This window comes from Martes martes, assembly GCF_963455335.1.
Source record: "Martes martes genome assembly, chromosome: 7".
Lineage (NCBI taxonomy): Eukaryota > Metazoa > Chordata > Mammalia > Carnivora > Mustelidae > Martes > Martes martes.
The window spans coordinates 96865015-96879688 of record NC_137894.1 but is presented as its reverse complement, the minus strand read 5'-3'; the positions used below and the strand labels follow the sequence as shown (position 1 = coordinate 96879688).

Genomic DNA, 14674 nt, shown 5'->3' with positions numbered 1-14674 from the left:
GACATTGACTGACTGCAACTGGTAGAACTCATTCAGACCCTATTTCAAACAGACCAACTATTAGAAAACATTTATGAGAGAATCAGGGAAATCTGAACACTAATTAGATATTTGATGATTTTAAGAAGTTATTGTCATTTTTATATATGATAATGGTTTTGTCATTTTATTTTTTCTTTTAAGATTTTTTTTTAATTTATATATTTGACAGAGAGAGGCAGAGAGGCAGGCAGAGAGAGAGGGGGAAGCAGGCTCCCCGCTGAGCAGAGAGCCCGATGAGGGGCTCGATCCCAGGACACTGGGACCATGACCTGAGCCGAAGGCAGAGGCTTTAACCCACTGAGCCACCCAGTTGCTCCGGTTTTGTCATTTTAAAAAGTCTTTAATTTTTAGATACATACTTAAATATGAATGAAATGACATACTCATTTCAGGTTTATTTATTTATTTTAAGTCATCTCTAGTAGACCCAACATGGGGCTTAAACTCACAAATCCAAGATCAAGAGTCACATGCTATTCTGACTGAGCCAGCCAAGCACCTCTCCTATATTTCTTTCAAAATAACATAAAGAATGGAAGGAGGGCATGAGTGACATTAAGTGAAACAAAAATTGGCCATAAGTTGGTAATTGTTGAAGCTGGGTGAAGATGAAAGATTATACAAAGATTTGCAGTTACGTCTGTCAAGTAAAAGGTATTTTTGTTTGTGTTCTTTTCTAGGGAAAGCTATGAAGAAATGGGTAGAGTCAATTGCTAAGATCATCAAGAGAAAGAAACAAGCTCAGGCAAATGGAATAAGCCATAATATTACCTTTGAAAGTCCACCTCCACCAATTGAATGGCATATCAGCCGACCAGGACAGTTTGAAACCTTTGATCTCATGACACTTCATCCAATAGAAATTGCACGTCAGCTGACACTTTTGGAATCTGATCTCTACAGGTAGACAGTTAATGTTAATTTGCTGCTCTGTTTTCAAGAATCTTAAACCATACCTCTGTTTTCAGAACATTTTGCAAATTATTTATGAATACTTAAAAGTGCCTCATTTATTCTTGTGGGCTTGGAGGAAAGCTCATAGCACCGTTTTTAACAACAATCTGTCCTACAGGAAAAAGTCTTATATTGCTATTTAGGCCTAAAATAGGTACTAGCAGTCTTCACATAGTGAGTGGTAGACCCTAATGCTACCTTTCAGGCAATCACCCAGGTCTTCCTCCTAATACTTTCTCAGATTGTTTTAGTTTGGATTGTAGGCTCTTGAAGGCAGCTGAGTAAATAGACTATTGAGAGAGACCAGCTTTCTTTACTTTTTTTTTCAGATTCTAAGTAATCAAAAATTTAATTTGGAGCTTGACTGGGTTAGGTTTGCTAGGCAGATTAATAACAAAATTCTTAGAAAAATGAAGATTTCTTTATTTTTTTTAAAGGAATCTTAATTAAGTACTTCAGCTATTTGAAGTCAAGGTAACTTCAAAGAAAAGTTATTTCTGAAGTAGTGTGATGATAAATCATACTTAAAACTTCTGAACTTTTCTTTCATTTATGAGACTCATTAGATCGAAATATGCTTGGCTAGGGGTGCCAGGGCGGCTCAGTCAGTTAGGCGTCTGCTTTCAGCTCGGGTTGTGATCCCAGGGTCCTGGAATTGAGTCCCTCATTGGGCTCCCTGCTCAGTTGGGAGTCTGCTTCCCCCTCCCCTGCCTCTGTGCACTCTCTCTCTCTCAAATAAATAAATAAATAAATAAATAAATTTTTTAAAGATTTTATCTATCTATTTGACAGAGAGAGACACAGCAAGAGAGGGAACAGAAGCGGGGAGTGGGGGAGGGAGAAGCAGGCCTCCCGCCGAGCAGGAAGCCCGATTCAGGGCCAATCCCAGGACCCTGGGATCATGACCTGAGCTGAAGGCAGAGGCTTAACCCACTGAGCCACCCAGGTGCCCCCTCTGTCAGATTTCTTACTGAATAATTCAGCCATTTAAAAAAATGTAGAAAATGATATAGTGAGGGCCCATCAACAGCAAAAGCCTTACAGATACAATTGAAATCCTTCAACTAATTTTTCCCAATTCTGTTCTTCTTTCTCCCAATAACCACTGTCCTGTATTTGGTGTTTATTATTCCTGTGTATGTCTTTATAATTTATACACATATAATATTGATAAATAATATATAGCATTGTTTTGCAGGTTTTAAGATAGTTTATACTTATGTATCATTCTACAACATATTTTGCACTTACATTGTTCTGGCCTTTAAGTTGATGAATATAGCTCTGGTTTGCTTTTTTTTTTTTTTTTTAAGATTTTATTTATTTATTTGACAGAGAGAGAGATCACAAGTAGACAGAGCGGCAGACAGAGAGAGAGGGAAGCAGGGAGCCCGATGCGGGGCTTGATCCCAGGATCCTGGGATCATGACCTGAGCTGAAGGCAGAGGCTTTAACCCACTGAGCCACCCAGGCGCCACCGGTTTGCTTATTTTAATTACTGTGGTGTTCCATTATATGAATGCTCCATAATTTATCCAGCCTAGGTTATTTGTGATTTTTCAGTCTTGCAAATAATGACTGCTTCACTGAGTATTCTTACAAATGTTTTCTTATAACCTGGTATAGCTTAAGTATATATCTAGATAGACTTTTGGGATGATCTAGTTTGTATATCTTCAGTTATATGAGATATTGCTAAATTACTTTACAAAGTGGTTGTTTCAGTTTTTACTTGGATATCAGTGTTGGAGAGATTCTACACATCTTTACGCATTTGGTACTATTAGACTTCTGTTAGACAGGAGTAAAGTGGGATTCCATTGTGGTTTAATGTTCTTCTCCTCGAATAACAGACAAAATTTTTTTGTGTGTTAATGTGACTATTTGGGTCCAGTCCTCTGTGATTTAAACCTGTTCATGTGTTTCTCCATTTATCTTTTGGGTTGTCTTTATCTTACTGAGTATTTAAAGATCTTTAAATAATTTTGATACTAATCCTTTGTAGGTTAAGTTGCATGATTTTTTATTCCACAGGAAAGTCCAACCTTCTGAACTAGTAGGGAGTGTATGGACCAAAGAAGATAAAGAAATAAATTCTCCAAATTTATTAAAAATGATCCGCCATACCACAAATCTCACTCTATGGTTTGAAAAGTAAGTGTTTATTTTTCTGCCTTATTACTTTTTACTAGCTATAATATTAAGTCATCTACAAGCTTAAATTCTTGCTAAAAATATATGTATTCTTTTCTACATGAGGTGAGGAAGTTGCTTTTTAAGCCATGTTTTTTTGTTTTTGTTTTTGTCTAGGTGCATTGTGGAAGCAGAAAATTTTGAGGAACGGGTGGCAATACTAAGTAGAATTATAGAAATTCTTCAGGTTTTTCAAGATTTGAATAATTTCAATGGTGTATTGGAGATAGTCAGTGCAGTAAATTCAGTGTCGGTATACAGACTAGACCATACTTTTGAGGTAAGTTTTAGGCTTAAATATTTCATCTTTTGTGGGGGAACCAGGTGGTGGGTCTTAGGGAGGGCACAGATTGCATGGAGCACTGGGTGTGGTGAAAAAACAATGAATACTGTTATGCTGAAAATAAATAAAAAATTTAATTAAAAAAAATTTCATCTTTTGGGGGGGAGATACAATTGATGATAAAATAAATTGCTTCTACCAACCAATCTTTTTCAGTAAATCCTTTACAAATCATCTTATTCCCTTAAATATATCAATATACACTAGTATGTCTGGAATCCATCAAAGAATGTGGGACTTGTGACTCTGTTTAATATGTTTACTTAAATGTTATGAAGTTTCAATTGGATTTTTCCAGTGGTACACTGATTGAAATAAATGATATTTTAAATATAAATGTAGAAATTAATCAACATATAGTCAAAAGAAGGATAACATGGAGAGAAGTCTTTCTAAAATTAAAATTTTTTAAATTATACAATAGTATATGTTTAGTGTTTGTTATAGAAAATTCAAAAGGCACAGAAAGTATATGTTAAAATTAAAATACACATACTTTTGGGCCCAGAAATAAAAGTGCCAGACTATGAAGTTAATGTACAAAGATGTTGTTTCTGCAGTATTAATTGGAGTAGCAGAAAACTAGAAGCAACCTGTATGTCCCTGAATAGAATGACTAAATATGTTGTTTTATACCTGTAGTGTAGAATATTTTTCAGCTATAGAAAAAAAGGGAATAGGATCTATGTGTATTGTCTTAAAATAATATTTGTGATTTTTAGGGGAAAAGCCATTAAAAAACTTCAGAATAGTGAATATAATATGATTTCTTTTTTATGTAACATAAAAACAGAACAAACCCTAAACATGTTACTGAAATTGCATGAGCATTGAGAAGATAATACTCTTTTTTTAACATTGCTTCTTTATGATTAGAAAGGCAAGCTGCTTTCATGTATGTATTTTTCTATTTGAGTGTTTGCATTTTATTGCTTTATGTGAACTTTTTATATATGAAGGATATTAACAGTTGAATATTGCTAAATATTAATCTGGTTAATTTTGAAAACTCTAAAGTAGTGTATTTATTTTAAAAGGTTAAGTTTTAGTTTTTTAAAATACTGGGTACAGAACAATATTTATAAAATATATATAAGGCAAAAATAATAAAAATACAAAGAACACCTGTATACCTGGTTTAAGAACACCTCCCAATTCCATCTCCATCCTCACCCCTTCAACTACCATTCTGAATTTTGTCCTTATTATTCAACTTTTTTTCTGTAGTTTTACTTATTTGTATCTCTAAACAATGTACTATTTCATTTTGCGTGTTTCTTAATTACATATGAATATAATTCTTCAAACACTTTTTTCATTCAATATTATCTTCCTAAAATTCATCCAGGTTGCTTCTTACTGCTATCATTCATTTTTTTTTCATAGCTGTATCATATTATAAGAATAAACTTACCAAAATTTATTTATTTATTTACTAGTTAATGGCCATTTAGACTGTTTCCAGTGTAGGGTTATTATCAGTAATAGTACCATGAACATTTTCTACATATATCCTAGGGCACAAATTTCTCTAAGTCATTTACCTAGAAGTAGAAGTACTAGATAATAGGATATGGGTATCTTCAGCTTTACTAGTTAATGCTAGATTGTTTTCCCACATAATTGTACCAGTTTATACTCCCACCAGAAATGTATGAGTTCTAGTTATTTTACCTTCTCACCAGTACTTGATATTGTCAGTTCTTTTCATTTTCCAATCTTATGGTTTTGGTTTATAAACCCCTGATTTCTAATGAGTTTGAACCTGTTTTTAAATGTTTATTGTTTTTTTATATTTCTTCTTACAGACTTTTTTTTTTGCATTGTTGAGTTTTTCTTATGAATCTCTGTGAGTTCTCTTATATAGTGGATTTTAATCCTTTGTCAGTTATATATATTGTAAATGTCTCCCTGTGATGTCTCTTTTCACCTTTTTTTCTATCTTTTGATGAACAAAAGTTCTTACTGTAATCAAATTTATTTTGTCTTGTTATTTGTGCTATTTAGTATCTTTCTCTATTATCTTAATGTTTTATCTTTCATGTTCATTCCTTAATCCAGCTGGAAATAAGTTTTGAAAAATGTGTGGAGTGAAGCTGGAGTTTAATTTCATGTTTTGTTCCATATGGCTAGTCAGTTGCTTCCATACATTTATTGAAAGTTTGATAGGAATTGCATTGGTTCTATAAATTGCTTTGGTTCAGTTGGTGGAGCACTGACAATTTTGCAGTGAGTCTTCCAAACCACGAACATGTATGTCTCTCCCATTATTAATATAATATAAAGTTTTATGGTTTTCTTGATAATGATCTCATACCTCTTTTGTTAGATTTATATTAGAATTTTTTTTTAAGATCTTGTTTTCTTTATTGATGATATGTAGAAATGCAGTTGATCTTTGCTGATTGGTTTTATATCAATCAGCAATGCTAAATGCTCTCATTAGCACTCCATATGTAGAGTTACTGTTTTTTTTTTTCCACAGATAATTATATCCTCTGTGAATACTGACAATTTTTCTTTGATTTTCTTTATTTTTCTTGTTCATGCTAGTTAAGACTTCTGTAGAGTACTGAATAAAAGTTAGGGTTTAATCCCCTTTGCTTTTTCCTTAAGTTAAAGGAAATACATTAGACAGTTTTCCATCAAGTGCAGTGTTTGCTGTGGATTTATGTGTGTGTCTGTGTGTGTGTGTATACACTTAACCAGGTTGAAAATAAAGTAATTAATTTAGAACAAAAAATGTAATAATGAAATATAAAAGGAATGATTCTGCTTATTTGGTTTACTAAATTTTTGTTCAGTTTTTCTCTCCCTCCCACAGCTTTCTCCTCCATACCAAAACCTTACCCTTAGCTTCAAAAGACCTTTCAGTGGAAATATATTTGAAAGCGTTAGGATTATATTTCTCTCCTATATGATTTGAAATTCTGGCTTATCAGAATTATAACTAATAAGATCTCGAGGAAGAATTTTTTATTGCTTACTCCTCTAATTTATATTAGAAAAAAATGAAGTTTTTAAGTTTTATATTTATAGATAAATCATTTCAGGCAAGTACAGAAAGGAATACTATTCATCTTTAATTTAAAAAATTATTTTTCACATATTTGCAAAATTTTATAGAATTCCAAGCTCTGTGTTCATAAAATGTGATTGAATTGTAAAAAGACAAGTTATACTCAATTTATATATTTTAAAGGCATTGCAGGAAAGAAAAAGGAGAATTTTGGATGATGCTGTGGAATTAAGTCAAGATCACTTTAAAAAATACCTAGTAAAACTTAAGTCAATCAATCCACCTTGTGTGCCTTTTTTTGGTAAGTTACTGAACATGGATTTATATTTATATTTTGAGGTAGTTTGTTGTAGCCAAAAGAGACCAGCCTTTAAAGACAGACATTGTCCTGATTTTTATATCTGAGCATATCTACTTTTATTAACTGTTCATATTGATAAATAAAACTTTAAAGTCTCTGTTTCCTTATCTTTAAAATAGAGATTATGATAATTATTTCTTTGTAGAGTTGTTGTAAGGAGCTCTGTGGGGTCTTTTTGTAAGAATACTGATTCCATTCATAAGGGCTCCACCTCCGAAGCGTCCCACCTCCTAATACTATCACATTGGGCATTAGTATTTCAACTTGGGAATTTTGAACATTCAAACATGCATTCCTGTGTACACAGACACACACCCCACTGGTTGTGTTAACCAAAAGTGTCTCCGGACAATTCCAAATATTCCCTAAGGGACAAAATTGCCCCCAGTTGAGAGCCACTGATTTAAGTGAATCCATAATTACATATGAAGAAGGAGCTAAAACCTTTCTTCCTGTCCCAGAGTGAGGAATAATTATTTTTCTATCTAAATTATGGGCTTTGGAAAAACAGAGAATTTATAAATCTATAGTCTTATCACCAGAATTGGCTTATAATTAATCTGTTGATCATTATTTAAGATCATTGGCATTAAATATTTATAATCAAATATTAAAATGGTTAGAATAGATTTAACACAGACTTTGTGAATGAATCCGCTCTTATTTTAGGCTGTTAGTCTAAGGAATAAATTAAGCCTTTCCTAAACCCTAATTTTCTTTTTATTTTAAATTCTTTAAATGTTAAAAAATTCCTAATGTAAAATTAATTAATTAGCCCATCAGATTTATCAACATTTTAGGGGTAAAATTGCTGGATTATAGAATGTCTTTCAACTTTAATAGATCAGTTGTTTTTTCAAATGATTGATTAAGTAACAGATTTTATAACTTTTCTTCAAATACTCTTTTTTACTAGGAATATATTTAACAAATATTCTGAAAACTGAAGAAGGGAATAATGATTTTTTAAAAAAGAAAGGGAAAGATTTAATCAATTTCAGTAAGAGGAGGAAAGTAGCTGAAATTACGGGAGAAATTCAGCAGTATCAGAATCAACCTTACTGTTTACGGATAGAACCAGAAATGAGGGTAAATATTTTCTTTGCTTATCTTTAAAAGAGAACATGTTAAATTCTCTGCAATCTGTAAGAAATATCATAACCACACTTATGCTACTTATTTTACTATAAAAATAATACAGTAAGTTAATTATCACTAGATAGAAGTGGTAAATATTAGATATTCTGTGCTAACAGCCTGCAGTTACGAATATTACTAGGAACGGGGGTGCCTGGCTGGCTCAGTCTGTAGAGCGTATGACTCTTGTTCTCAGGGTTATAAGTTTGGGCCCCATGTTGGGTATAGAGATTATTTAAAAATAAAATCTTTAAAAATATATATTATTAGGGACTTTTTTCTTGAGAGTATTGCTTCTTTGTGCAACTGGTCAAGTAATACTTTCAAAAAATGAACGACAAATTGGAATGAAACTCTCTGATGTCCATGTAGTAAAAAGAAAATCCACTACTAGTACTGTCATTGGTTAGCCATTTTAGATATTTTACATGTGCCAATGTAACATTAAGTAATTAATTTCTTCATAAGAATACTGGGCTTAAATAGGGAAAGAGGTTGGTTTTATATAATACATATTTGTGTATATGTATATATGTATATGCTTAATTAGCAAAAAATCATTTTTTTAACATTCTATCAATTGATAATCTATTTTGATCCCTAGTTTATAACACTGATTCTGTGTACTATAAGATGTGGGATACCTTCTAAATCATAGTAGATTATGACACTATGTTTATGTTAAGTGAATTTTATTTTATTATGCATATTTGAATTTCAGTACATAGTAGCTATCAGAAAAAGTTCACCTGTCACATTAAAAATTGTGTTCAACTTTCAGGCTTAGTGTGCAGGTCAAGCATATTAAGTGATAATGGGCACCATGACTCCCAACTTCCTAAATTGTAGGATGGTAACTACTCTTTGTTCCTACTTCAAAACAAAATACCCTAAAGTCCTAAGAAAGAATGACTTAAACTACACTGTTATGAAAATATAGACAGCTCTAAAAATGGTGACAAGCTGCTGGTGGTCCCGTATTTCATTCTCTTCCCTCATCACAGGGCCAGCCCTCTGTGATATTAAACTTCATAGGTCTAAAGAAATATACTCTTGAAGCTTAGATTAAAGTTTATAATGTATTTTCCCAAGAAATCATGTTAAATTATAGTTGGGTGTATTTGAAGTAGTACTTTTAACTTCTAATAGGTTTTTGTGATCTGTTCTGGACCTTCTCCCATCATTTAAAGCATAAATAATGCTTTATGGGAGTGTGGGGGCATTTACTTTTCAAGCCATAGTTAACCAAACTAATAAATAGTATTAAAGAATAGAGCAAAGGATGAGAAAAGCAAGAATACTGCTATTATAACTTTATAGAAGTCTTTAAATTACTGTTGGTTCATATGATTTAATTTGGCTAACCTGAATATAAGAACAAGCTGTTTCAATACAGTTAAAGGAGTAATTCAATTTTCTTGACATTGGCAGAATGCCTGAAATGTGGGAGAATTTTATGTCAGAAATTTTGAAGCTCATTTTGCCTACTGTTAAAGTGAAAACCCAGTACTTATTTTTATATATGTTTCTTAAACCACTTCGAAGTTAAATAAAGTTAAATCCAGTAATTTGCTTCTAAGGAATTTTTCTGAGGAAATAATCATAAATGTACAGAAAAATTTATGCACAAGGAACTAATAATTATTCATATTGTAATACAAAGAATTAGAAAGCACTGCTGTGGATAACTGCCTATGTGGTGATTGGTGAGATAAATTCTGGAACATAATATGATTAAAGACTATAGAGCTTAAGTTTGTACTTATAAAATAAGTAAACCACATGGAAAAATATTGAGTTATCAACTAAAATAAGGTTAAAGATAACTGGTATGGTTCCAATTTTGCAAAATAAACCCAGAAAATGAAGATACATATATATGCATATATTCACCCAGTGAAAACACTGGAACAATATTCTAAGAGTAAAATGTTAATAGATCTCTGGTTGGTGAGATTACTATTTATATTTCTTTTTACTCTTTGCTAAAGCATCTAAGTTTTCTATCTAAAAACTCAAATATAAGGTTAGAAAATTTTTTTTCCCATAAAGACAGAAAGATTATTTTACTAGAGGTTAGCACAGATAAGTTTATAATTGTTCTTGAAATCACTTTTGAATAGAACTTAATCCATCTTGTCTCTGGTTTTTTTCTGATTATCAAAAGTGTCATTCTAGGGGCGCCTGGGTGGCTCAGTAGGTTAAAGCCTCTGCCTTTGGCTCAGGTCATGATCCCAGGGTTCTGGGATCAAGTCCCGCATTGGGCTCTCTGCTCAGCAGGGAGCCTGCTTCGCTTTCTCTCTCTCTCTGCCTGCCTCTCTGCCTACTCGTGATCTGCCTCTCTGTCAAATAAATAAATAAAATCTTTTAAAAAAAGAAAAAAGTGTCTTTCTAGGGATATCTGGGTGGCTCAGTGGGTTAAGCCGCCGCCTTCGGCTCAAGTCATGATCCCGGGGTCCTGGGATTGAGTCCTACATGGGCTCCTTGCTCGGCAGGGAGCCTGCTTCTCTCTCAGCCTCTGCCTGCCTCTCTGCCTGCTTGTGTGCTCGCTCTCGCTCTCTCTCTCTCTGACAAATAAATAAATAAAATTTTTTTTAAAAAAGTGTCATTCTGGAGCATGTGGCTGGCTCAGTTGATGGAGCATGTGACTCTTGATTTCAGGGTTGTAAGTTCGAGCCCCACATTGGGTGTAGAGATTACTTAAAAATAAAATCTTTTTTTAAAAAAAGTCTCATTGTGAATTGTAACTATAATTCTGTTCTTAAACGCTTTTGATAGCTTACTGGTGATAATTACTTTGTTATAATGAGTAGGAAAAATTTTAACTGTGGGATACTGAGCCATTAAGATGGTAATAAATGAAAATCTGTCCATCTTCTTAATAGAAATTGAAGACAAAATATACAACTCCTGTAGAAAGTGTACAACTTTATTTGAAAGTAGAGAGATTGGAATCAGCAATTCTTGTGAACTCTCAGACATTATGATCCCTTAATTTACTGATTTTTTTTTGTTTTAAGCTGCTGAAATACATGTTCCAATAAGATCTAAAACATGTACTTATAGAAATTTGTCTAATTCCAGAGATTCTTTGAACACCTTAACCCCATGGGAAGTGCTTCTGAAAAGGAGTTTACAGATTATTTGTTCAACAAGTCACTAGAAATTGAACCCCGAAATTGCAAACAGCCACCTCGATTTGTAAGTTCATTACAATTTTGGAAAAAAAAATTTTAAAACAATATTATCTTCAATGTTTAGTAACATATTACCATTAAAATTCTAATTTATTTGAATAGCTATTTTTCAGTCCTTTGTTTTGCAGTACTATACTATTTCTAAAGCAATAAATACTGTGGGAGGCAATGTTAGCCTTTTGGTAAAATCTGGTTTATCCTTTATAGCACTTCTTTATCTGTCAGTTTTTAAGCCTTCCTGGTATAAGGTGGAAAGTTCTGAGAAAGTGAGAGCTGTAAATGACCAGGAAATGAAAAGACCTGGAAAAAGGAGTAAGCAAGTGTCTCATGGTTCTTTTAGCCTGACCATGACTCCTGTCATTAGAGCACCATAGTCCGTGGTTGCCACTGGAATGTTCTTCATGCTAAAATTTGCTGCTACAGTTTCTAGTTATTCTTGGGTTTGCAGTGGCAACAGAAGTAGGGGAAGACCAGTTTTCAGTAGATGAACAGAAAGCAAGATGTGGGAGAACTTAAAACGCTTATAACACCTACTTTGAGTCAAGCAGCAAGATGTTACCTCATCTCCACAACAGTTTTATGACATAGATCTTATTCTCATTTTACAAACAAAAACTGAGGCTCAAAGTTGTTAAATAACTCTTTTAAGGCTGCAAAGCTAGATATTAGCACCCTGGAGATTTTACCTCAAGTTATCTGAATCTGAGTTCCATGTTTTTTCATTTGGTTACCACTGTGAGATTTTAAAGGGGGTATGGAGGTGGAGGGTGGGAGACAATGATAGCAGTTTTCTCCAAAAACTTGAAAGTAATATTGTGGGGGTTGGTCATTTACTATTAGGAAGGGAAAAAAAAAGCCTTTTTTTTTTCCTTGATGTACCTAACATAATATGTTGTATGTATTATGTCCACGGTAAATGTATGTAAAATTGATAACAGTGATTTGAAGAAGTTCAGGTTCAAGTGTTTGGGGAGGAACAAGTTTTCACACAGATTTTCAAGAATTTTATTTCTGCAGTATGAAAAGGGGTTTACTTGTATTAAGCCAGTCAAATCCCAGACAGGCTATTTGCAGATTGAGATTTTATTGTACTCTCTTAACTGTATGCTAAGAATTAATAAGGTAGCATTAAGCCATAAAAATGAAATCCATGCAAATTAGTAATGGTAGTTACGTTTGCTTTTTGTAGCCTAGGAAATCAACTTTCTCTTTAAAATCTCCTGGAATACGGCCTAATACAGGCCGGCATGGCTCTACCTCAGGCACTTTACGAGGTCATCCAACACCATTAGAAAGAGAACCATGTAAAATGAGCTTTAGTCGGATTGCTGAAACTGATCTTGAATCAACTGTGTCAGCACCAACCTCTCCAAATACACCCTCTACTCCACCAGTATCTGCTTCTTCAGACCTTAGTGTGTTTTTAGATGTGGATCTCAATAGTTCCTGTGGTATGTATTTGATATAAACCATTTGATAAAAAAGGAATCTTATGTTTCAGATAATTCTTCTCATCATTTTAATTAAACTGTAGATTCCTTTAATTAAACTGTAGATATTAGTGTGGAAAGTGGCATTTAAACGTGAAAATAATGATTAACCTAAGGGATTAAAAGCATCATTTGTGCATTATTTATGCATCTTATTTTCTAATGTATTCATTAAACAAAGATTTGTTTAGTACCTATTGGGCCCCATATTACTGCTCTAAAGGGAGCAACAGAGTAAGAAAATAAGCAGATACGCTTCATGAAGGGAATTTAAAAAGAGACTGTGATAGAGAGGGAACTACTTATGCTAAGAAAGGAAAAACATTCCCTCTACAAAGGTAACATTCTGGGTTCATTTCTTTTAAAACTAACATGTTCGGGGTACCTGGGTGGCTCAGTGGGTTAAGCCTCTGCCTTCAGCTCAGGTCATGGTCTCAGGGTCCTGGGATCGAGCCCCACATCGGGCTCTCTGCTCAGCGGGGAGCCTGCTTCCCCCCTCTCTCGCTGCCTGCCTCTCCGCCTACTTGTGATTTCTGTCAAGTAAATAAAAAATAAAAAATAAATAAAACTAACATGTCAATAGAGAATGATAAAATTCTGTACTCTCTGTGTTATTACATTTGTTACTTTATGCAAAAATATTTTTAAAGTAAAACCTTACATACCACCTTTCTTTTCAAATTAATTTTTCTCATTCCAATAGGCAGCAATAGCATCTTTGCTCCAGTCCTCTTGCCACATTCAAGTAAGTAAGAATTTGAGTCAATTCTAATGAAATTAATCAAGTTGATTAACTCTGTATATGGGTATTTGGGTTTTAGCAGCATTAAAATTTTTTTTTAAATGAATGAAATTCTTATAAATAAATTGAGTTACTTGCTTACAACTGAATACTATTTAAACTTTACTATAGTTTTCATCGTTTTACAACCTATCAATGGTCTAGGGGCTGTGTGACCTTGAACAAATTACTTAGCATCTCCAACCCTGTTAAGGATCAAATGAGATAACAATGTAGCACACCCAGTATATAGGTTGGCACATAATCAACAGTGATTTCATATCAGTTCCCTCTCCTCTTTCCCATCCCAACTCATTTTCCCATGTGGATTATATACTTAAATGTTTATCAGGTTCCCAGACAGCCCTTGAGCACTTGTGTCTTCACATGATCTTACTGAAGGCAGTTATTTTAGTAAAACACTATTCTGCCATTCTCATTTATTTCATAATATATGACATAAATGCTGTCACCATTCTTTCTACAATCATTTGTTTAAAACAATCCAGGGGCACCTGGGTGGCTCAGTTTGTTAAACATCTGCCTTCTGCTCAGATCATGATCTTAAGGTCCTGGGAACAAGCAGAGGCTCCCTGCTCAGCGAGGAGTCTGCTGCTTTCTCTCCCCCGCCCACAACGCACTCCCCAGCTTGTGCGCTCGCTCTCTCACTCTCTCAAATAATTAAGTAAAATCTTTAAAAAACAACAACCACCACCACCACCCCCCAAAAAGGTACAGAGAAGCTTCAGGAATAATTACCCCAATCTGGATGACTTCTGCTTCTATCACATTAAAGTGTATATAATTTAGGTAGTAGCATGAGAGTTCCTGTCTTATGAGAAAAGTAAGGTTAGTCTTTTAAATGTTTATAATTCTATATTTTAATATTGAAATTTTTATCAAAGTGATATATGCATACAGTTTAAAAGGCTAATAGTGCTAAACACTGAAAATGAAATTGATAGCAGTTCCCTACACCATGTCTCCCCACATCTTTTCTTGTTCCCTAGTGACACTTCCACATTTTTAAATGGTGTTTGCGTACTTTTCTCTCTTTTGAATCATTAGTTTTAGACAGTTTTTACTGATTTGCTATTACAGTAGATGAGAATTCTGCCCTTTATTCTGCCTAATATACTTGTCACATTTTGGGAAAA

General features: G+C 33.5%; 1 protein-coding gene across 1 annotated transcript in view; it reads left to right on the top strand.

The window, feature by feature from the left end:
• Positions 1 to 14674, top strand: part of SOS2 (SOS Ras/Rho guanine nucleotide exchange factor 2) — a 79673-nt gene that overhangs the window by 54522 nt on the left and 10477 nt on the right. Inside the window, exons 14-21 of the mRNA XM_080808227.1 lie at positions 723 to 945; positions 3031 to 3150; positions 3307 to 3469; positions 6735 to 6852; positions 7829 to 8001; positions 11134 to 11250; positions 12436 to 12697; positions 13440 to 13481. Of these exons, the coding sequence (XP_080664353.1) occupies positions 723 to 945; positions 3031 to 3150; positions 3307 to 3469; positions 6735 to 6852; positions 7829 to 8001; positions 11134 to 11250; positions 12436 to 12697; positions 13440 to 13481 (1218 nt within the window). The remainder of the gene's footprint in view (positions 1 to 722; positions 946 to 3030; positions 3151 to 3306; positions 3470 to 6734; positions 6853 to 7828; positions 8002 to 11133; positions 11251 to 12435; positions 12698 to 13439; positions 13482 to 14674) is intronic.